The sequence below is a fragment of the Oncorhynchus nerka genome, linkage group LG20, assembly GCF_034236695.1.
Source record: "Oncorhynchus nerka isolate Pitt River linkage group LG20, Oner_Uvic_2.0, whole genome shotgun sequence".
NCBI lineage: Eukaryota > Metazoa > Chordata > Actinopteri > Salmoniformes > Salmonidae > Oncorhynchus > Oncorhynchus nerka.
This window is the reverse complement of record NC_088415.1, coordinates 6781992-6806633: the sequence shown is the minus strand read 5'-3', so window position 1 is coordinate 6806633 and position 24642 is coordinate 6781992. Positions and strand designations below refer to the sequence as shown.

General features: G+C 45.6%; 1 protein-coding gene across 1 annotated transcript in view; it reads left to right on the top strand.

Moving 5' to 3' along the window:
• The first annotated feature begins 530 nt into the window (after positions 1-530).
• Positions 531-24642, top strand: part of LOC135562794 (uncharacterized) — a 28145-nt gene continuing 4033 nt past the window's right edge. Inside the window, 11 exon segments of the mRNA XM_065005155.1 lie at positions 531-713; positions 3961-4046; positions 4234-4836; positions 10863-11438; positions 11441-11750; positions 11834-11891; positions 12035-12062; positions 16210-16239; positions 16399-16494; positions 18879-18950; positions 21756-21902. Of these exon segments, the coding sequence (XP_064861227.1) occupies positions 4014-4046; positions 4234-4836; positions 10863-11438; positions 11441-11750; positions 11834-11891; positions 12035-12062; positions 16210-16239; positions 16399-16494; positions 18879-18950; positions 21756-21902 (1953 nt within the window). The 5' untranslated portion in view covers positions 531-713; positions 3961-4013.

Sequence of the window (24642 nt, the reverse complement as noted above, 5' to 3'; positions counted from 1 at the left end):
TGAAGGTCACTGTTTTACAAATTGTCCTGTTGTTCAGTGTTTAATCCACTAGGTTGAACACAAGTGAAATAGATATGACCTTTGCCGCACGGGATATTAAGTTATTATGCTCCTAAATATAGTTGCAGTTGAAATTTGTTTTGAGCGTTATGAATAGGCCTAGTTTGAAAGCACAGTGTTTCAAGTCCAGAGGCAATCAGCCCCATGTTATTTTCAAAACACACACACACAACATAATACATTGCTGGGAGTTTTACAGTGTATATGCATCATGTCCAGTAGTTACATATCATACCAATTTACAGTACGTACAGAAGAACATGCCTAGTACATAACACCCAGCTGACCAGTCTCGCTGAGATGGGGAGAGAGGAAAACGACCAAATAGCTACCTTCTACACCCAACTACAGTGTCAACAGGGCATGGCAGTCTCTAATCAATGGGACCCACCAGTGTGTGGCATCATTGGAGCTACAGCTTGTTGGTGAGATAGAGGAACCTGCATGACGTGGTTACCCATCCCTTCCACTTCCTGAAAAAACATGCAAGACAGAACGAGCGACTTGAGAAAGACAGAAAATCTACAAGGAGGACACGATTTAGAAGACAGAGAAAGCTTGGCTGGTTTTTTTTTCTGGTTTAAAAAAAAAAAATTACTTCACAACTGCCTCTTCAGGATCCGTTACTTCAAACAATATTGATGCCTGAGCAGGTAACATGTACATATCTTGATAAACCTCCCTGTAGTCATGCTTCCCTTCTCTACTGAAACTCTGTTGTCATAGCAGCCAGAGAAATGTCTTATTTGTGTGTAACTATCTTCTTCAACTTGCTTTTGACACATAAAGCCTTTTTAGCAACTGACAGATGTTTATTGTGCCATTAGTTTTACAAAACGTTCTGTGTTATGTGTACACGTTTGTCAAGTTTGAGGAGCGATGAAGAGCTCCCTGTCAACTGTAAAATGCGATGAGAGAAGTTGAACTGTGAATGGTATTAGACCTGTGGGCAAAGAAATAACAATCAGTCGAAGGCTAATTATACATTCCCCTCATCTGCTTCTCGAGGTGCGTGTCATTTACTGATTGAGTATCCACCCCGTTATCCACCACAGTATCCACCCCGTTATCCACCACAGTATCCACCCTGTTATCCACCCCGTTATCCACCACAGTATCCACCCTGTTATCCACCAGGTTATCCACCAGGTTAACCACCACAGTATCCACCACAGTATCCACCCCGTTATCCACCACAGTATCCACCCTGTTATCCACCAGGTTAACCACCACAGTATCCACCACAGTATCCACCCCGTTATCCACCACAGTATCCACCCCGTTATCCACCACAGTATCCAACCCGTTATCCACCACAGTATCCACCCCGTTATCCACCACAGTATCCACCACAGTATCCACCCCGTTATCCACCACAGTATCCACCACAGTATCCACCACAGTATCCACCCCGTTATCCACCACAGTATCCACCACAGTATCCACCCCGTTATCCACCACAGTATCCACCACAGTATCCACCCCGTTATCCACCACAGTATCCACCACAGTATCCACCCCGTTATCCACCACAGTATCCACCACAGTATCCACCAGGTTATCCACCAGGTTATCCACCAGGTTATCCACCAGATTATCCACCCCGTTATCCACCAGGTTATCCACCATGTTATCCACCAGGTTATCCACCCCGTTATCCACCAGGTTATCCACCAGGTTATCCACCCCGTTATCCACCAGGTTATCCACCAGGTTATCCACCCCGTTATCCACCAGGTTATCCACCAGGTTATCCACCCCGTTATCCACCAGGTTATCCACCATGTTATCCACCAGGTTATCCACCAGGTTATCCACCCCGTTATCCACCAGGTTATCCACCAGGTTATCCACCCCGTTATCCACCCCGGTATCCACCAGGTTATCCACCAGGTTATCCACACCGTTATCCACCAGGTTATCCACCAGGTTATCCACCCCGTTATCCACCCCGGTATCCACCCTGTTATCCACCAGGTTATCCACCATGTTATCCACCAGGTTATCCACCCCGGTATCCACCAGGTTATCCACCAGGTTATCCACCCCGTTATCCACCCCGGTATCCACCAGGTTATCCACCAGGTTATCCACCCCGTTATCCACCCCGGTATCCACCCTGTTATCCACCAGGTTATCCACCATGTTATCCACCAGGTTATCCACGCTGTTATCCACGCTGTTATCCACCAGGTTATCCACCAGGTTATCCACCCCGTTATCCACCCCGGTATCCACCAGGTTATCCACCAGGTTATCCACCCCGTTATCCACCCCGGTATCCACCCTGTTATCCACCAGGTTATCCACCAGGTTATCCACCAGGTTATCCACCAGGTTATCCACCCCGTTATCCACCAGGTTATCCACCAGGTTATCCACCCCGTTATCCACCAGGTTATCCACCAGGTTATCCACCCCGTTATCCACCAGGTTATCCACCAGGTTATCCACCCCGTTATCCACCAGGTTATCCACCCCGTTATCCACCAGGTTATCCACCATGTTATCCACCAGGTTATCCACCAGGTTATCCACCAGGTTATCCACCAGGTTATCCACCATGTTATCCACCAGGTTATCCACCCCGTTATCCACCAGGTTATCCACCAGGTTATCCACCAGGTTATCCACCCCGTTATCCACCAGGTTATCCACCAGGTTATCCACCCCGTTATCCACCAGGTTATCCACCAGGTTATCCACCCCGTTATCCACCAGGTTATCCACCCCGTTATCCACCAGGTTATCCACCATGTTATCCACCAGGTTATCCACCAGGTTATCCACCCCGTTATCCACCAGGTTATCCACCAGGTTATCCACCCCGGTATCCACCAGGTTATCCACCAGGTTATCCACCCCGTTATCCACCAGGTTATCCACCAGGTTATCCACCCCGTTATCCACCCCGGTATCCACCCTGTTATCCACCAGGTTATCCACCATGTTATCCACCAGGTTATCCACGCTGTTATCCACGCTGTTATCCACGCTGTTATCCACCAGGTTATCCACCCCGTTATCCACCCCGGTATCCACCAGGTTATCCACCCCGTTATCCACCCCGGTATCCACCCTGTTATCCACCAGGTTATCCACCAGGTTATCCACCAGGTTATCCACCAGGTTATCCACCCCGTTATCCACCAGGTTATCCACCAGGTTATCCACCATGTTATCCACCAGGTTATCCACCCCGTTATCCACCAGGTTATCCACCAGGTTATCCACCAGGTTATCCACGCTGTTATCCACCAGGTTATCTACCAGGTTATCCACCCCGTTATCCACCAGGTTATCCACCAGGTTATCCACCAGGTTATCCACCCCGTTATCCACCAGGTTATCCACCCCGGTATCCACCAGGTTATCCACCCCGTTATCCACCAGGTTATCCACCAGGTTATCCACCCTGTTATCCACCCCGGTATCCACCAGGTTATCCACCCCGGTATCCACCAGGTTATCCACCATGGTATCCACCCCGGTATCCACCAGGTTATCCACCCCGGTATCCACCAGGTTATCCACCAGGTTATCCACCAGGTTATCCACCCCGTTATCCACCAGGTTATCCACCCCGGTATCCACCCCGTTATCCACCAGGTTATCCACCCCGGTATCCACCAGGTTATCCACCAGGTTATCCACCCTGTTATCCACCCCGTTATCCACCCCGGTATCCACCAGGTTATCCACCAGGTTATCCACCCTGTTATCCACCCCGTTATCCACCCCGGTATCCACCAGGTTATCCACCATGGTATCCACTACCTCCACTCCTGCCTTCATTTAGCCAATATGACACAACCATTTTAACTGCTTTATTTGTCATGTGTCTCTACATATCAATTGCAATAACAATATACTAAATGTTTTAACATGTTCACTTTGCAGTTGTAAGAGTAGGCCTACACCCTCATCATTACAGCCAGACAGGACACACTACCATGGAGGATATCACCCTGACCAAGTGGTTTAAGGTGAGAGAATAACAACTCTGCCTAATGAAGGTCTCTGGCTGAAAGGTCACGCTATGTTTTTATCCTTGTAATTTACAAGAGAGAGAGAGAGAGAGAGTCCGTGCTTCAACTTCTGATGCGTCGTTCGTTTATTTAAGGTAGCACCACTACTCCAGTTGTTTGACCATATGACCCTCTGTTGCGTCAGGTGAAAGAATACGACCAGAAGAGTGAGCAGCGGTCAGAGAAACATAAGGGACTACGGGGACGCAACAACGTTACTTCCTGTCGGAGCCCAACCAGAGAACTGGACACACGGTGGATCAAGAAGGAGCTGAGGCGGAAGAGACAGCAGGAATTCAATATAAGACGATCAGTCAGCCCAGAAAGGGCCAAAGACTCTGGAAAGGTCAAGGACGACAGTTGTGTCATCTGTGACACAGCCAAGTCAGAGACGGTGGGGGCTAAGGTCAGCGTGACCCCTAAGTCAAATTTGCATGGGTCACAAAGGGCCAAAGACTCTGGAAAGGTCAAGGACGACAGTTGTGTCATCTGTGACACAGCCAAGTCAGAGACGGTGGGGGCTAAGGTCAGCGTGACCCCTAAGTCAAATCTGCATGGGTCACAAAGGGCCAAAGACTCTGGAAAGGTCAAGGACGACAGTTGTGTCATCTGTGACGAAGCGAAGACAGAGTCTTTGCAGTGTAACATCAATTGGCCTATGCCTCCTGGGCTTATGTCCAATGTAAGGCCATTGACAATGGGTCGAAGAATAAAGACATCCACAGATGACCTGGACAACAGTGAATGGGTAAAAGAAAACATGTAATTCATGGTTTACCATCTACTTTACTACATGCCTATTGGTTTACCATCTACTTTACCGCATGCCTATTGGTTTACCATCTACTTTACTGCATGCCTATTGGTTTACCATCTACTTTACTGCATGCCTATTGGTTTACCATCTACTTTACTACATGCCTATTGGTTTACCATCTACTTTACCGCATGCCTATTGGTTTACCATCTACTTTACTGCATGCCTATTGGTTTACCATCTACTTTACCGCATGCCTATTGGTTTACCATCTACTTTACCGCATGCCTATTGGTTTACCATCTACTTTACTGCATGCCTATTGGTTTACCATCTACTTTACTGCATGCCTATTGGTTTACCATCTACTTTACTACATGCCTATTGGTTTACCATCTACTTTACCGCATGCCTATTGGTTTACCATCTACTTTACTACATGCCTATTGGTTTACCATCTACTTTACCGCATGCCTATTGGTTTACCATCTACTTTACATGCCATTGGTTTAAAATCCTATTGGTTTACCATCTACTTTACATGCCATGCCTATTGGTTTACCATCTACTTTACCGCATGCCTATTGGTTTAAAATCTACTTTACTACATGCCTATTGGTTTACCATCTACTTTACTACATGCCTATTGGTTTACCATCTACTTTACTACATGCCTATTGGTTTACTTTAACATGCCTATTGGTTTAAATTACTTTACATGCCTATTGGTTTACCATCTACTTTACTGCATGCCTATTGGTTTACCATCTACTTTACTGCATGCCTATTGGTTTACCATCTACTTTACTACATGCCTATTGGTTTACCATCTACTTTACTGCATGCCTATTGGTTTACCATCTACTTTACTACATGCCTATTGGTTTACCATCTACTTTACTACATGCCTATTGGTTTACCATCTACTTTACTACATGCCTATTGGTTTAAAACTTTCGACTATTGGTTTTTACTACATGCCTATTGGTTTACCATCTACTTTACTACATGCCTATTGGTTTACCATTTATGCCTATTGGTTTACCACTACATGCCTATTGGTTTACCATCTACTTTACTACATGCCTATTGGTTTAAAATCGACTTTACTACATGCCTATTGGTTTACCATCTACTTTACTACATGCCTATTGGTTTACCATCTACTTTACTACATGCCTATTGGTTTACCATCTACTTTACTACATGCCTATTGGTTTACCATCCATCTATGCCTATTGGTTTTTACTACATGCCTATTGGTTTACCATCTACTTTACCGCATGCCTATTGGCATGCCTATTGGTTTACCATCTACTTTACTGCATGCCTATTGGTTTACCATCTACTTTACCATGCCATTGCCTATTGGTTTAAAATCTACTTTACTACATGCCTATTGGTTTACCATCTACTTTACCGCATGCCTATTGGTTTACCATCTACTTTACCGCATGCCTATTGGTTTACCATCTACTTTACTGCATGCCTATTGGTTTACCATCTACTTTACTACATGCCTATTGGTTTAAAATCGACTTTACTACATGCCTATTGGTTTACCATCTACTTTACTACATGCCTATTGGTTTACCATCTACTTTACTACATGCCTATTGGTTTACTACATGCCTATTGGTTTACCATCTACTTTACTATTAGTTTACATGCCTATTGGTTTAAAATCTACTTTACTACATGCCTATTGGTTTACCATCTACTTTACTACATGCCTATTGGTTTACCATCTACTTTACTACATGCCTATTGGTTTACCATCTACTTTACTACATGCCTATTGGTTTACCATCTACTTTACTACATGCCTATTGGTTTACCATCTACTTTACCGCATGCCTATTGGTTTACCATCTACTTTACTGCATGCCTATTGGTTTACCATCTACTTTACCGCATGCCTATTGGTTTAAAATCTACTTTACTACATGCCTATTGGTTTACCATCTACTTTACCGCATGCCTATTGGTTTACCATCTACTTTACCGCATGCCTATTGGTTTACCATCTACTTTACTGCATGCCTATTGGTTTACCATCTACTTTACTACATGCCTATTGGTTTAAAATCTACTTTACCGCATGCCTATTGGTTTGCCTACTTTTGGTTTACCATCTACTTTACATGCTATGTTTACCATCCTACTACATTGGTTTACCATCTACTTTACTACATGCCTATTGGTTTACCATCTACTTTACCGCATGCCTATTGGTTTACCATCTACTTTACTGCATGCCTACATGCCTGGTTTACCATCTACTTTTACTATTGGCATGCCTATTGGTTTACCATCTACTTTACTACATGCCTATTGGTTTACCATCTACTTTACTACATGCCTATTGGTTTACCATCTACTTTACTGCATGCCTATTGGTTTACCATCTACTTTACTACATGCCTATTGGTTTACCATCTACTTTACTACATGCCTATTGGTTTACCATCTACTTTACTACATGCCTATTGCCTATTGGTTTACCATCTACTTTTATGCCTATTGGTTTACCATCTACTTTACTGCATGCCATGCCTATTGGTTTAAAATCGACTTTACTACATGCCTATTGGTTTACCATCTACTTTACTACATGCCTATTGGTTTACCATCTACTTTACTACATGCCTATTGGTTTACCATCTACTTTACTACATGCCTATTGGTTTAAAATCGACTTTACTACATGCCTATTGGTTTACCATCTACTTTACTACATGCCTATTGGTTTACCATCTACTTTTACTGCCTATTGGTTTACCATCTACTTTACTACATGCCTGGTTTACCATCTACTTTACTACATGCCTATTGGTTTACCATCTACTTTGCCTATTGGTTTACCATCTACTTTACTGCATGCCTATTGGTTTACCATCTACTTTACTGCATGCCTATTGGTTTACCATCTACTTTACTACATGCCTATTGGTTTACCATCTATGCCTATTGGTTTTTACTACATGCCTATTGGTTTACCATCTACTTTACTACATGCCTATTGGTTTACCATCTACTTTACTACATGCCTATTGGTTTACCATCTCTTTACTACATGCCTACTACTTTACTACATGCCTATTGGTTTACCATCTACTTTACATGCCTATTGGTTTACCACTTTCTACATGCCTATTGGTTTACCATCTACTTTACTACATGCCTATTGGTTTACCATCTACTTTACTACATGCCTATTGGTTTACCATCTACTTTACTACATGCCTATTGGTTTAAAATCGACTTTACTACATGCCTATTGGTTTACCATCTACTTTACTACATGCCTATTGGTTTACCATCTACTTTACTACATGCCTATTGGTTTACCATCTACTTTACTACATGCCTATTGGTTTACCATCTACTTTACTACATGCCTATTGGTTTACCATCTACTTTACCGCATGCCTATTGGTTTACTGCATGCCATCTACTACATGCCTTTATCTACTTTACTACATGCCTATTGGTTTACCATCTACTTTACCGCATGCCTATTGGTTTAAAATCTACTTTACTACATGCCTATTGGTTTACCATCTACTTTACCGCATGCCTATTGGTTTACCATCTACTTTACCGCATGCCTATTGGTTTACCATCTACTTTACTGCATGCCTATTGGTTTACCATCTACTTTACTACATGCCTATTGGTTTAAAATCTACTTTACTACATGCCTATTGGTTTACCATCTACTTTACCGCATGCCTATTGGTTTACCATCTACTTTACTGCATGCCTATTGGTTTACCATCTACTTTACTACATGCCTATTGGTTTAAAATCTACTTTACTACATGCCTATTGGTTTACCATCTACTTTACTACATGCCTATTGGTTTACCATCTACTTTACTACATGCCTATTGGTTTACCATCTACTTTACTACATGCCTATTGGTTTACCATCTACTTTACTACATGCCTATTGGTTTACCATCTACTTTACTACATGCCTATTGGTTTACCATCTACTTTACTACATGCCTATTGGTTTAAAATCGACTTTACTACATGCCTATTGGTTTACCATCTACTTTACTGCATGCCTATTGGTTTACCATCTACTTTACTGCATGCCTATTGGTTTACCATCTACTTTACTACATGCCTATTGGTTTACCATCTACTTTACCGCATGCCTATTGGTTTACCATCTACTTTACTGCATGCCTATTGGTTTACCATCTACTTTACTGCATGCCTATTGGTTTACCATCTACTTTACTACATGCCTATTGGTTTACCATCTACTTTTGGTTTACCATCTACTTTACCGCATGCCTATTGGTTTACCATCTACTTTACCGCATGCCTATTGGTTTAAAATCTACTTTACTACATGCCTATTGGTTTACCATCTACTTTACTACATGCCTATTGGTTTACCATCTACTTTACTACATGCCTATTGGTTTAATGCCTATTGGTTTACCAACTTTATCACTTTACTACATGCCTATTGGTTTACCATCTACTTTACTGCATGCCTATTGGTTTACATCATCTACTATTGGTTTTTACTGCATGCCTATTGGTTTACCATCTACTTTACTACATGCCTATTGGTTTACCATCTACTTTACTGCATGCCTATTGGTTTACCATCTACTTTACTACATGCCTATTGGTTTACCATCTACTTTACTACATGCCTATTGGTTTACCATCTACTTTACTACATGCCTATTGGTTTACCATCTACTTTACTACATGCCTATTGGTTTAAAATCGACTTTACTACATGCCTATTGGTTTACCATCTACTTTACTACATGCCTATTGGTTTACCATCTACTTTACTACATGCCTATTGGTTTACCATCTACTTTACTACATGCCTATTGGTTTTAAAATCTATTGGACTTTACTACATGCCTATTGGTTTACCATCTACTTTACTACATGCCTATTGGTTTACCATCTACTTTACTAGATGCCTATTGGTTTACCATCTACTTTACTACATGCCTATTGGTTTACCATCTACTTTACTACATGCCTATTGGTTTACCATCTACTTTACCGCATGCCTATTGGTTTAAAATCTACTTTACTACATGCCTATTGGTTTACCATCTACTTTACCGCATGCCTATTGGTTTACCATCTACTTTACCGCATGCCTATTGGTTTACCATCTACTTTACTGCATGCCTATTGGTTTACCATCTACTTTACTACATGCCTATTGGTTTAAAATCTACTTTACCGCATGCCTATTGGTTTACCATCTACTTTACCGCATGCCTATTGGTTTACCATCTACTTTACTACATGCCTATTGGTTTAAAATCGACTTTACTACATGCCTATTGGTTTAAAATCTACTTTACCGCATGCCTATTGGTTTACCATCTACTTTACCGCATGCCTATTGGTTTACCATCTACTTTACTACATGCCTATTGGTTTACCATCTACTTTACTACGTGCCTATTGGTTTAAAATCTACTTTACTACATGCCTATTAGTTTACCATCTACTTTACTACATGCCTATTGGTTTACCATCTACTTTACTACGTGCCTATTGGTTTAAAATCTACTTTACTACATGCCTATTAGTTTACCATCTACTTTACTACATGCCTATTGGTTTAAAATCTACTTTACTACATGCCTATTAGTTTACCATCTACTTTACTACATGCCTATTGGTTTAAAATCTACTTTACTACATGCCTATTAGTTTACCATCTACTTTACTACATGCCTATTGGTTTAAAATCTACTTTACTACGTGCCTATTGGTTTACCATCTACTTTACTACATGCCTATTGGTTTACCATCTACTTTACTACATGCCTATTGGTTTACCATCTACTTTACTACATGCCTATTGGTTTGAACAATATATTTGAAGTGTATCTTGTTAATTGGGCTACTGTCTATAGTCTGATTCTGACTATCCAGGGCTCATTTATTTATTAAGGTAACGTTACAGCATAATTATTGAGTTCCTTCGTTATCACTGTTGTATTTACCAGGCCTCAATATGGAAAAATGAGAAGAGCAGTACTAGAACACTAGAGTCAGTTTCCTCCACCTTCACCACCTTCACCACCTCGACCAGAGAACCACCCACCTCCACCTTCACCACCTCGACCAGAGAACCACCCACCTCCACCTTCACCACCTCGACCAGAGAACCACCCACCTCCACCTTCACCACCTCGACCAGAGAACCACCCACCTCCACCCCAACCATCTGCACCTCGACCAGAGAACCACCCATCTCCACCCCAACCTCCACCCTGAAGACGTCCACCCCGAGCAGAGAACTAGTCCAGCCCAGGTTAAAAGCCTTGACAAAACAACCACCCACCTCCACCCCTACATCCACCCCTACCTCCACCCCTACGTCCACCCCTACCTCCACCCCTACCTCCACCCCTACGTCCACCCCTACCTCCACCCCTACGTCCACCCCTACCTCCACCCCTACCTCCACCCCAACCTCCACCCCGAGCAGAGATCTAGTCCAGCCCAGGAAAAAAGCCTTGACAAAACAACCACCCACCTCCACCCCTACCTCCACCCCTACCTCCACCCCTACCTCCACCCCAACCTCCACCCCGAGCAGAGATCTAGGCCAGCCCAGGAAAAAAGCCTTGACAAAACAACCACCCACCTCCACCCCTACCTCCACCCCTACGTCCACCCCTACCTCCACCCCAACCTCCACCCCGAGCAGAGATCTAGTCCAGCCCAGGAAAAAGCCTTGACAAAACAACCACCCACCTCCACCCCTACCTCCACCCCTACCTCCACCCCAACCTCCACCCCTACCTCCACCCCTACCTCCACCCCAACCTCCACCCCGAGCAGAGATCTAGTCCAGCCCAGGAAAAAAGCCTCCACGAAGAAAGAAAAGGGTACTTCTATATTTTTTATTCCACTTCCAATACAATACAATTATGACCAAGTCATATTGAATGAAAACATTTCACTCTACCAGGCATCCTGAAGGGTACAGGAGATAAGAAGACACAGCAAGAAGCCAACACACAAACAGAGTGAGTCTCAATCATGTATTTGTCTTGAAATAATGGGTGTATAAAACCCACAAACTGTAGCAATAGAAAACACATCAAATCTCTGATTCTGTTGTTATCTTGATGTCAGTCTCTGTAACAAAATAAATGTTTTGTATATACAGGTCTGGCTATGTTACCGTCAAAGAATCTGTGAGTTTCCACAATCCACCTTGCTCACAATTGTGTGCAGTGCCATATAGATCAGTCACTACAGTCTTAGGTTAAATACACCCCCCCCCCCCCATACAGGTCAGTCACTACAGTCTTAGGTTAAATACACCCCCCCCATACAGGTCAGTCACTACAGTCTTAGGTTAAATACACCCCCCCCCCCCATACAGACCAGTCACTACAGTCTTAGGTTAAATACACCCCCCCCATACAGGTCAGTCACTACAGTCTTAGGTTAAATACACCCCCCCATACAGGTCAGTCACTACAGTCTTAGGTTAAATACCCCCCCCCATACAGGTCAGTCACTACAGTCTTAGGTTAAATATACCCCCCCCATACAGGTCATTCACTACAGTCTTAGGTTAAATACACCCCCCCAGACCAGTCACTACAGTCTTAGGTTAAATACACCCCCCCCCATACAGACCAGTCACTACAGTCTTAGGTTAAATACACCCCCCCCCCCCCAGACCAGTCACTACAGTCTTAGGTTAAATACACCCCCCCATACAGACCAGTCACTACAGTCTTAGGTTAAATACACCCCCCCCCCATACAGACCAGTCACTACAGTCTTAGGTTAAATACACCCCCCCCATACAGACCAGTCACTACAGTCTTAGGTTAAATACCCCCCCCATACAGACCAGTCACTACAGTCTTAGGTTAAATACACCCCCCCCATACAGACCAGTCACTACAGTCTTAGGTTAAATACACCCCCCCCACCCCCATACAGGTCAGTCACTACAGTCTTAGGTTAAATACACCCCCATACAGACCAGTCACTACAGTCTTAGGTTAAATAAACCCCCCCCCCAGGTCTGTCACTACAGTCTTAGGTTAAATACACCCCCCACCCCCATACAGGTCATTCACTACAGTCTTAGGTTAAATACACCCCCCCACCCCCATACAGACCAGTCACTACAGTCTTAGGTTAAATACACCCCCCCAGACCAGTCACTACAGTCTTAGGTTAAATACACCCCCCCAGACCAGTCACTACAGTCTTAGGTTAAATACACCCCCCATACAGACCAGTCACTACAGTCTTAGGTTAAATACACCCCCCACCCCCATACAGACCAGTCACTACAGTCTTAGGTTAAATACACCCCCCCCCATACAGACCAGTCACTACAGTCTTAGGTTAAATACACCCCCCCATACAGACCAGTCACTACAGTCTTAGGTTAAATACCCCCCCATACAGACCAGTCACTACAGTCTTAGGTTAAATACACCCCCCCATACAGACCAGTCACTACAGTCTTAGGTTAAATACACCCCCCCCCCATACAGACCAGTCACTACAGTCTTAGGTTAAATACCCCCATACAGACCAGTCACTACAGTCTTAGGTTAAATACACCCCCCCCCCATACAGACCAGTCACTACAGTCTTAGGTTGAATACACCCCCCCCCCCATCCAGGTCAGTCACTACAGTCTTAGGTTGAATACACCCCCCCCCACCCCCATACAGACCAGTCACTACAGTCTTAGGTTAAATACACCCCCATACAGACCAGTCACTACAGTCTTAGGTTAAATACACCCCCCCATACAGACCAGTCACTACAGTCTTAGGTTAAATACACCCCCCCCAGACCAATCACTACAGTCTTAGGTTAAATACCCCCCCATACAGACCAGTCACTACAGTCTTAGGTTAAATACACCCCCCCATACAGACCAGTCACTACAGTCTTAGGTTAAATACACCCCCCCCCCCATACAGACCAGTCACTACAGTCTTAGGTTAAATACCCCCCCCCCCATACAGACCAGTCACTACAGTCTTAGGTTAAATACACCCCCATACAGACCAGTCACTACAGTCTTAGGTTAAATACACCCCCCCCCCCCCCATACAGACCAGTCACTACAGTCTTAGGTTAAATACACCCCCCCATACAGACCAGTCACTACAGTCTTAGGTTAAATACCACCCCCCCCCATACAGACCAGTCACTACAGTCTTAGGTTGAATACACCCCCCCATCCAGGTCAGTCACTACAGTCTTAGGTTAAATACACCCCCCCCCATACAGGTCAGTCACTACAGTCTTAGGTTAAATACACCCCCCCCATACAGGTCAGTCACTACAGTCTTAGGTTAAATATACCCCCCCATACAGGTCATTCACTACAGTCTTAGGTTAAATACACCCCCAGACCAGTCACTACAGTCTTAGGTTAAATACACCCCCCCCCCCCCCATACAGACCAGTCACTACAGTCTTAGGTTAAATACACCACCCCCCATACAGACCAGTCACTACAGTCTTAGGTTAAATACACCCCCCCAGGTCAGTCACTACAGTCTTAGGTTAAATACACCCCCCCATACAGACCAGTCACTACAGTCTTAGGTTAAATACACACCCCCCCCATACAGGTCAGTCACTACAGTCTTAGGTTAAATACACCCCCATACAGACCAGTCACTACAGTCTTAGGTTAAATAAATCCCCCCACCCAGGTCTGTCACTACAGTCTTAGGTTAAATACACCCCCCCATACAGGTCATTCACTACAGTCTTAGGTTAAATACACCCCCCCACCCCCATACAGACCAGTCACTACAGTCTTAGGTTAAATACACCCCCCCCCCCCAGACCAGTCACTACAGTCTTAGGTTAAATACACCCCCATACAGACCAGTCACTACAGTCTTAGGTTAAATACCCCCCCCCCCCCATACAGACCAGTCACTACAGTCTTAGGTTAAATACACCCCCCACCCCCCATACAGACCAGTCACTACAGTCTTAGGTTAAATACACCCCCCCCGCCCCATACAGACCAGTCACTACAGTCTTAGGTTAAATACACCCCCCCCCCCATACAGACCAGTCACTACAGTCTTAGGTTAAATACCCCCCCCATACAGACCAGTCACTACAGTCTTAGGTTAAATACACCCCCCCATACAGACCAGTCACTACAGTCTTAGGTTAAATACACCCCCCCCCATACAGACCAGTCACTACAGTCTTAGGTTAAATACACTCCCCCCATACAGACCAGTCACTACAGTCTTAGGTTGAATACACCCCCCCCCTCCAGGTCAGTCACTACAGTCTTAGGTTGAATACACCCCCCCATACAGGTCTGTCACTACAGTCTTAGGTTAAATACACCCCCCCAGGTCTGTCACTACAGTCTTAGGTTAAATACACCCCCCCCCATACAGACCAGTCACTACAGTCTTAGGTTAAATAACCCCCCCCCCCCCCAGGTCTGTCACTACAGTCTTAGGTTAAATACACCCCCAGGTCAGTCACTACAGTCTTAGGTTAAATACCCCCCCATACAGACCAGTCACTACAGTCTTAGGTTAAATACACCCCCAGACCAGTCACTACAGTCTTAGGTTAAATACACCCCCCCAGGTCAGTCACTACAGTCTTAGGTTAAATACACCCCCCATACAGACCAGTCACTACAGTCTTAGGTTGAATACACCCCCCCCCCCATACAGACCAGTCACTACAGTCTTAGGTTAAATACACCCCCCCAGACCAGTCACTACAGTCTTAGGTTAAATCCACCCCCAGACCAGTCACTACAGTCTTAGGTTAAATACACCCCCCCCATACAGACCAGTCACTACAGTCTTAGGTTGAATACACCCCCCCCCAGGTCAGTCACTACAGTCTTAGGTTGAATACGCCCCCCCCAGGTCAGTCACTACAGTCTTAGGTTGAATACACCCCCCCATACAGGTCTGTCACTACAGTCTTAGGTTGAATACACCCCCATACAGGTCTGTCACTACAGTCTTAGGTTGAATACACCCCCCCCCCCCCATACAGACCAGTCACTACAGTCTTAGGTTAAATACAACCCCCCCCAGGTCTGTCACTACAGTCTTAGGTTAAATACACCCCCCCATACAGACCAGTCACTACAGTCTTAGGTTAAATACAACCCCCCCCCCCAGGTCTGTCACTACAGTCTTAGGTTAAATACACCCCCCCATACAGACCAGTCACTACAGTCTTATGTTAAATACCCCCCATACAGACCAGTCACTACAGTCTTAGGTTAAATACCCCCCCCCAGGTCAGTCACTACAGTAACACAATGTTCTTTCCCCTGTTCTTCCTTGACAGGAAGTTATTCAGCTGGATGTTTACTTGCAGGTAAAACTTTATTTTTAAAGATTCACACGTTTAAAGCATTATTTATTTTTTTGACCCAACCTGTAATGTGCCCAGTTAAACGTGTGAGGCCAGTTGTCCTTCATAGAAGTGTGTATCTTGGCCTTCATACGATATCTGTTCTGTTCCTGCTCGTGGCAGGAGGCTCTATGGAGAGAGGAGGTCCTGAAGAAGAAGTTGGCTGTTCTCCAGAAGCGTGGCTCCACCCTGCTGCGATACTCTGACAACCTATGGGCTGTAAGAGACATACCTTCCTCACAGACCACACCCACTTTCCTCATACCTTCCTCACTTACAACACCAACTTTCCTCATACCTTCCTCACAGACCACACCCACTTTCCTCTTGCCTGTCTCAGATACCACACCCACTTTCCTCATACCTGCCTCAGATACCACACCCACTTTCCTCATACCTTCCTCACATACAACACCCACTTTCCTCATACCTGCCTCACACACCACACCCACTTTACTCATACCTGCCTCACATACCACACCCACTTTCCTCATACCTTCCTCACAGACCACACCCACTTTCCTCTTACCTGCCTCAGATACCACACCCACTTTCCTCATACCTGCCTCAGATACCACACCCACTTTCCTCATACCTGCCTCAGATAACACACCCACTTTCTTCATACCTGCCTCAGATACCACACCCACTTTCCTCATACCTTCCTGACACACCACACCCACTTTCCTCATACCTTCCTCACATACCACACCCACTTTCCTCATACCTGCCTCACATACCACACCCACTTTCCTCATACCTGCCTCACATACCACACCCACTTTCCTCATACCTGCCTCAGATACCACACCCACTTTTCTCATACCTGCCTCAGATAACACACTCACTTTCCTCATCCCTGCCTCAGATACCATACCCACTTTCCTCACACCTGCCTCACATACCACACCCACTTTCCTCATACCTGCCTCACACACCACACCCACTTTCCTCATACCTGCCTCACACACCACACCCACTTTTCTCATACCTGCCTCACATACCACACCCACTTTCCTCACACCTGCCTCACATACCACACCCACTTTCCTCATACCTGCCTCACAGACCACACCCACTTTCCTCATACCTGCCTCACATACCACACCCACTTTCCTCACACCTGCCTCACATACCACACCCACTTTCCTCATACCTGCCTCACATACCACACCCACTTTCCTCACACCTGCCTCACATACCACACCCACTTTCCTCATACCTGCCTCACAGACCACACCCACTTTCCTCATACCTGCCTCACACAAACAAAACTCATTGCCATAATCATGTACAGTATCTGTAGTGTTTCTCTGTTTCTGACTACGATACAGCAGACAGGATGAGTCTGTAGTGTTTCTCTGTTTCTGACTACGATACAGCAGGCAGGATGAGTCTGTGGTGTTTCTCTGTTTCTGACTACGATACAGCAGGCAGGATGAGTCTGTAGTGGTTCTCTGTTTCTGACTACGATACAGCAGACAGGATGAGTCTGTAGTGTTTCTCTGTTTCTGACTACGATACAGCAGGCAGGATGAGTCTGTGGTGTTTCTCTGTTTCTGACTACGATACAGCAGGCAGGATGAGTCTGTAGTGGTTCTCTGTTTCTGACTACGGTACAGCAGACAGGATGAGTCTGTCGTGTTTCTCTGTTTCTGACTACGGTACAGCAGACAGGATGAGTCTGTCGTGTTTCTCTGTTTCTGACTACGATACAGCAGACAGGATGAGTCTGTCGTGTTTCTCTGTTTCTGACTACGGTACAGCAGGAAGGATGAGTCTGTCGTGTTTCTCTGTTTCTGACTACGGTACAGCAGACAGGATGAGTCTGTAGTGTTTCTCTGTTTCTGACTACGGTACAGCAGACAGGATGAGTCTGTAGTGTTTCTCTGTTTCTGACTACGATACAGCAGGCAGGATGAGTCTGTGGTGTTTCTCTGTTTCTGACTACGATACAGCAGGCAGGATGAGTCTGTGGTGTTTCTCTGTTTCTGACTACGATACAGCAGGCAGGATGAGTCTGTCGTGTTTCTCTGTTTCTGACTACGATACAGCAGGCAGGATGAGTCTGTGGTGTTTCTCTGTTTCTGACTACGATACAGCAGGCAGGATGAGTCTGTGGTGTTTCTCTGTTTCTGACTACGGTACAGCAGACAGGATGAGTCTGTGGTGTTTCTCTGTTTCTGACTACGATACAGCAGGCAGGATGAGTCTGTGGTGTTTCTCTGTTTCTGACTACGATACAGCAGGCAGGATGAGTCTGTGGTGTTTCTCTGTTTCTGACTACGGTACAGCAGACAGGATGAGTCTGTGGTTAAGGGCTAGCTTCCTTCTGCTCTCGTCTGTACCTTGCTCACAGAGTAATATCAGAGAACATCAGTATCTAGGAAGAGAGATTGCTGTAGCTCTCACACAGGAAGGGTGTGTTCTTATTGTTTCTGTTCACAACAGACTATATCTGCCTTTGATTGGTGCATACGGGACAGACCGCGGTGACAAGCAAGGAGACTCGTCGTGGTGTCAACCAGCCGTTAGTCTTTCCTCGGCAGATTTCAGTCGTGTAAAAACTTCAGGCTACAGACGTTTCCTCTCCACTCCCACAGACGAGCTGCAACGAAGACCTCCTAAAGAACCAGATCAGAGCCTTGGAAGCACAGCTGCAAGTCTGTCTGCAGGTAAGAATAGAACCCCGGCTGTATCCGCAGCTGTTGACTGAGGATGCGCTCTTTCTCCGCGAAGATTAAAAAAAAAAAAAATATCCCTCTTGTCATTTCTAGTTTGTCCTATTTTGTTGTCAGATGCTTCTAATGTTTGCACATGAGTTTGAAAAGGAAGTGTTTGGCATCCCGTTAAATCTCATTTGTAGGCTTTATTACAGTTGTATGTTGCCCTTTGGCCAAAACAACCATTCAGGCAATATCTCGGTTCAGAACCAACAACCCTCTCATACTAATCCGATGATACTGTCCATAGAGAGTGGTGTTGCCATGTGGTTTGTGGGTTATACCTCCTTAAGCTCGTGTATTTCTATTTATTAATAAGGATCCCCATTTAGTTCCTGCCAAGGCCGCAGCTACTCTTCCTGGGGTTTATTATGGATCCCCATTAGTTCCTGTCAAGGCAGCAGCTACTCTTCCTGGGGTTTATTATGGATCCCCATTTAGTTCCTGCCAAGGCAGCAGCTACTCTTCCTGGGGTTTATTATGGATCCCCATTAGCTGCAAGGCAACAGCTACTCTTCCTGGGATTTATTATGGATCCCCATTTAGTTCCTGCCAAGGCAGCAGCTACTCTTCCTGGGGTTTATTATGGATCCCCATTAGCTGCAAGGCAACAGCTACTCTTCCTGGGGTTTATTATGGATCCCCATTAGTTCCTGTCAAGGCAGCAGCTACTCTTCCTGGGGTTTATTATGGATCCCCATTAGTTCCTGCCAAGGCAGCAGCTACTCTTCCTGGGGTTTATTATGGATCCCCATTTAGTTCCTGTCAAGACAGCAGCTACTCTTCCTGTGGTTTATTATGGATCCCCATTAGCTGCAAGGCAACAGCTACTCTTCCTGGGGTTTATTATGGATCCCCATTTAGTTCCTGCCAAGGCAGCAGCTACTCTTCCTGGGGTTTATTATGGATCCCCATTAGCTGCAAGGCAACAGCTACTCTTCCTGGGGTTTATTATGGATCCCCATTAGTTCCTGCCAAGGCAGCAGCTACTCTTCCTGGGGTTTATTATGGATCCCCATTAGCTGCAAGGCAGCAGCTACTCTTCCTGGGGTTTATTATGGATCCCCATTAGTTCCTGCCAAGGCAGCAGCTACTCTTCCTGGGGTTTATTATGGATCCCCATTAGTTCCTACCAAGGCAGCAGCTACTCTTCCTGGGGTTTATTATGGATCCCCATTTAGTTCCTGTCAAGACAGCAGCTACTCTTCCTGGGGTTTATTATGGATCCCCATTAGCTGCAAGGCAGCAGCTACTCTTCCTGGGGTTTATTATGGATCCCCATTAGTTCCTGCCAAGGCAGCAGCTACTCTTCCTGGGGTTTATTATGGATCCCCATTTAGTTCCTGCAAAGGCAGCAGCTACTCTTCCTGGGGTTTATTATGGATCCCCATTAGTTCCTACCAAGGCAGCAGCTACTCTTCCTGGGGTTTATTATGGATCCCCATTAGTTCCTGCCAAGGCAGCAGCTACTCTTCCTGGGGTTTATTATGGATCCCCATTTAGTTCCTGCAAAGGCAGCAGCTACTCTTCCTGGGGTTTATTATGGATCCCCATTAGTTCCTACCAAGGCAGCAGCTACTCTTCCTGGGGTTTATTATGGATCCCCATTAGTTCCTACCAAGGCAGCAGCTACTCTTCCTGGGGTTTATTATGAATCCCCATTAGTTCCTGCCAAGGCAGCAGCTACTCTTCCTGAAAGTGGCTGTTCCACTGGATGTCTTAAGGTGAACGCACCAATTTGTAAGTCGCTCTGGATAAGAGCGTCTGCTAAATGACTTAAATGTAAATGTAAATTATGGATCCCCATTAGTTCCTGCCAAGACAGCAGCTACTCTTCCTGGGGTTTATTATGGATCCCCATTAGTTCCTGCCAAGGCAGCAGCTACTCTTCCTGGGGTTTATTATGGATCCCCATTTAGTTCCTGCCAAGGCAGCAGCTACTCTTCCTGGGGTTTATTATGGATCCCCATTAGTTCCTGCCAAGGCAGCAGCTACTCTTCCTGTGGTTTATTATGGATCCCCATTAGTTCCTGCCAAGGCAGCAGCTACTCTTCCTGTGGTTTATTATGGATCCCCATTAGTTCCTGCCGAGGCAGCAGCTACTCTTCCTGTGGTTTATTATGGATCCCCATTAGTTCCTGCCGAGGCAGCAGCTACTCTTCCTGGGGTTTATTATGGATCCCCATTAGCTGCAAGGCAACAGCTACTCTTCCTGGGGTTTATTATGGATCCCCATTAGTTCCTGTCAAGGCAGCAGCTACTCTTCCTGTGGTCCAGCCAAATTAAGGCATTACAATACATTTCACAACAGATTTCACAACAGGGCCCTACTCTACAACACAAAATCCATGTGTATGTGTGTGTATAAAGCGTATGTTATCATGTGTGTGCATGTGTCTGTGCCTGTGTGTGTGTCTCTTTACAGTCCCCGCTGTTCCATAAGGTGTATTTTTGTCTGTTTTTTAATTCTGATTCTACTGTTTGTATCAGTTACCTGATGTGGAATAGAGTTCCATGTAGTCATGGCTCTATGTAGTACTGTGCACCTCCCATAGTCTGTTCTGGACTTGGGGACTGTGAAGAGACCTCTGGTGGTATGTCTTTGTGGGGTATGTATGGGTGTCTGAGCTGTGTGCAAGTAGTTTAAACAGCCAGCTTGGTTCATTCAACTTGTCAATACTTCTCACAACTACAGTGTAGCGCAGCTAGCAAACGTCTGTCTATGTTTAACCCGTTTATAACTTGCTGTTCTCACAGAAACAGAAGCTCCCCTTGGATGGAGTGAAGAAGCTCGTGCTACAGATGGAGAACCAGAAGGGAGCGTATGAGGAGAAAGCCTTAGAGGTCATCCAGAGGGCTACAGAGGAGAAAAGGGAAGCTCTCAGTCAGGCCGAGACACTCGAGGTTGGGGTCTTTCTCTGTCTCTCTCTCTGTGTCTGGCACATACAGACACCCTGTTCATACCTGCCTCACATAACAAACTCTCAGTCAGGCCGAGACACTCGAGGTTGGGGTCTTTCTCTGTCTCTCTCTCTCTCTGTCTCTGGCACATACAGACACCCTGTTCATACCTGCCTCACATAACAAACTCTCAGTCAGGCCGAGACACTCGAGGTTGGGGTCTTTCTCTGTCTCTCTCTCTCTGTCTCTCTCTCTCTCTCTGTCTCTGGCACATACAGACACCCTGTTCATACCTGCCTCATATAACACACTCTCAGTCAGGCCGAGACACTCGAGGTTGGGGTCTTTCTCTGTCTCTCTCTCTCTCTGTCTCTGGCACATACAGACACCCTGTTCATACCTGCCTCACATAACAAACTCTCAGTCAGGCCGAGACACTCGAGGTTGGGGTCTTTCTCTGTCTCTCTCTCTCTCTGTCTCTGGCACATACAGACACCCTGTTCATACCTGCCTCATATAACACACTCTCAGTCAGGCCGAGACACTCGAGGTTGGGGTCTTTCTCTGTCTCTCTCTCTCTCTGTCTCTGGCACATACAGACACCCTGTTCATACCTGCCTCACATAACAAACTCTCAGTCAGGCCGAGACACTCGAGGTTGGGGTCTTTCTCTGTCTCTCTCTCTCTCTCTGTCTCTGGCACATACAGACACCCTGTTCATACCTGCCTCATATAACACACTCTCAGTCAGGCCGAGACACTCGAGGTTGGGGTCTTTCTCTGTCTCTCTCTCTCTCTGTCTCTGGCACATACAGACACCCTGCTCATACCTGCCTCATATAACACACTCTCAGTCAGGCCGAGACACTCGAGGTTGGGGTCTTTCTCTGTCTCTCTCTCTCTCTGTCTCTGGCACATACAGACACCCTGTTCATACCTGCCTCACATAACAAACTCTCAGTCAGGCCGAGACACTCGAGGTTGGGGTCTTTCTCTGTCTCTCTCTCTCTCTGTCTCTGGCACATACAGACACCCTGTTCATACCTGCCTCATATAACACACTCTCAGTCAGGCCGAGACACTCGAGGTTGGGGTCTTTCTCTGTCTCTCTCTCTCTCTGTCTCTGGCACATACAGACACCCTGCTCATACCTGCCTCATATAACACACACTCAGTCAGGCCAAGACACTCGAGGTTGGGGTATTTCTCTGTCTCTCTCTCTCTCTGTCTCTGGCACATACAGACACCCTGTTCATACCTGCCTCACATAACAAACTCTCAGTCAGGCCGAGACACTCGAGGTTGGGGTCTTTCTCTGTCTCTCTCTCTCTCTGTCTCTGGCACATACAGACACCCTGTTCATACCTGCCTCATATAACACACTCTCAGTCAGGCCGAGACACTCGAGGTTGGGGTCTTTCTCTGTCTCTCTCTCTCTCTGTCTCTGGCACATACAGACACCCTGCTCATACCTGCCTCATATAACACACACTCAGTCAGGCCAAGACACTCGAGGTTGGGGTCTTTCTCTGTCTCTCTCTCTCTCTGTCTCTGGCACATACAGACACCCTGTTCATACCTGCCTCATATAACACACTCTCAGTCAGGCCGAGACACTCGAGGTTGGGGTCTTTCTCTGTCTCTCTCTCTCTCTGTCTCTGGCACATACAGACACCCTGTTCATACCTGCCTCATATAACACACACTCAGTCAGGTCGAGACACTCGAGGTTGGGGTCTTTCTCTGTCTCTCTCTCTCTCTGTCTCTGGCACATACAGACACCCTGTTCATACCTGCCTCATATAACACACACTCAGTCAGGCCGAGACACTCGAGGTTGGGGTTTTTCTCTGTCTCTCTCTCTCTCTGTCTCTCTCTGTCTCTGGCACATACAGACACCCTGTTCATACCTGCCTCATATAGCACACTCTCAGTCAGGCCGAGACACTCGAGGTTGGGGTCTTTCTCTGTCTCTCTCTGTCTCTCTCTCTCTCTCTGTCTCTGGCACATACAGACACCCTGCTCATACCTGCCTCATATAACACACACTCAGTCAGGCCAAGACACTCGAGGTTGGGGTTTTTCTTTGTCTCTGTCTCTCTCTCTGGCACATGCAGACACCCTGTTCATGTACAGGCCGGCACTTTGCAGCTATACTAAACTGATGTTACGTTTTGGCTATAATGAATTGCTCATACCATTTCACCAGGTTTCTACTGTCGAGATAGTGTATTGAATACTATGAAGCCCTACATTGATAACACTTGTAGTGGCTTGTCTTGTATAATGTAGGTGTACTTCTCTGTCCACTAGGTGCTGTCTCTCTGTATAATGTAGGTGTACTTCTCTGTCCACTAGGTGCTGTCTCTCTGTATAATGTAGGTGTACTTCTCTGTCCACTAGGTGCTGTCTCTCTGTATAATGTAGGTGTACTTCTCTGTCCACTAGGTGCTGTCTCTCTGTATAATGTAGGTGTACTTCTCTGTCCACTAGGTGCTGTCTCTCTGTATAATGTAGGTGTACTTCTCTGTCCACTAGGTGCTGTCTCTCTGTATAATGTAGGTGTACTTCTCTGTCCACTAGGTGCTGTCTCTCTGTATAATGTAGGTGTACTTCTCTGTCCACTAGGTGCTGTCTCTCTGTATAATGTAGGTGTACTTCTCTGTCCACTAGGTGCTGTCTCTCTGTATAATGTAGGTGTACTTCTCTGTCCACTAGGTGCTGTCTCTCTGTATAATGTAGG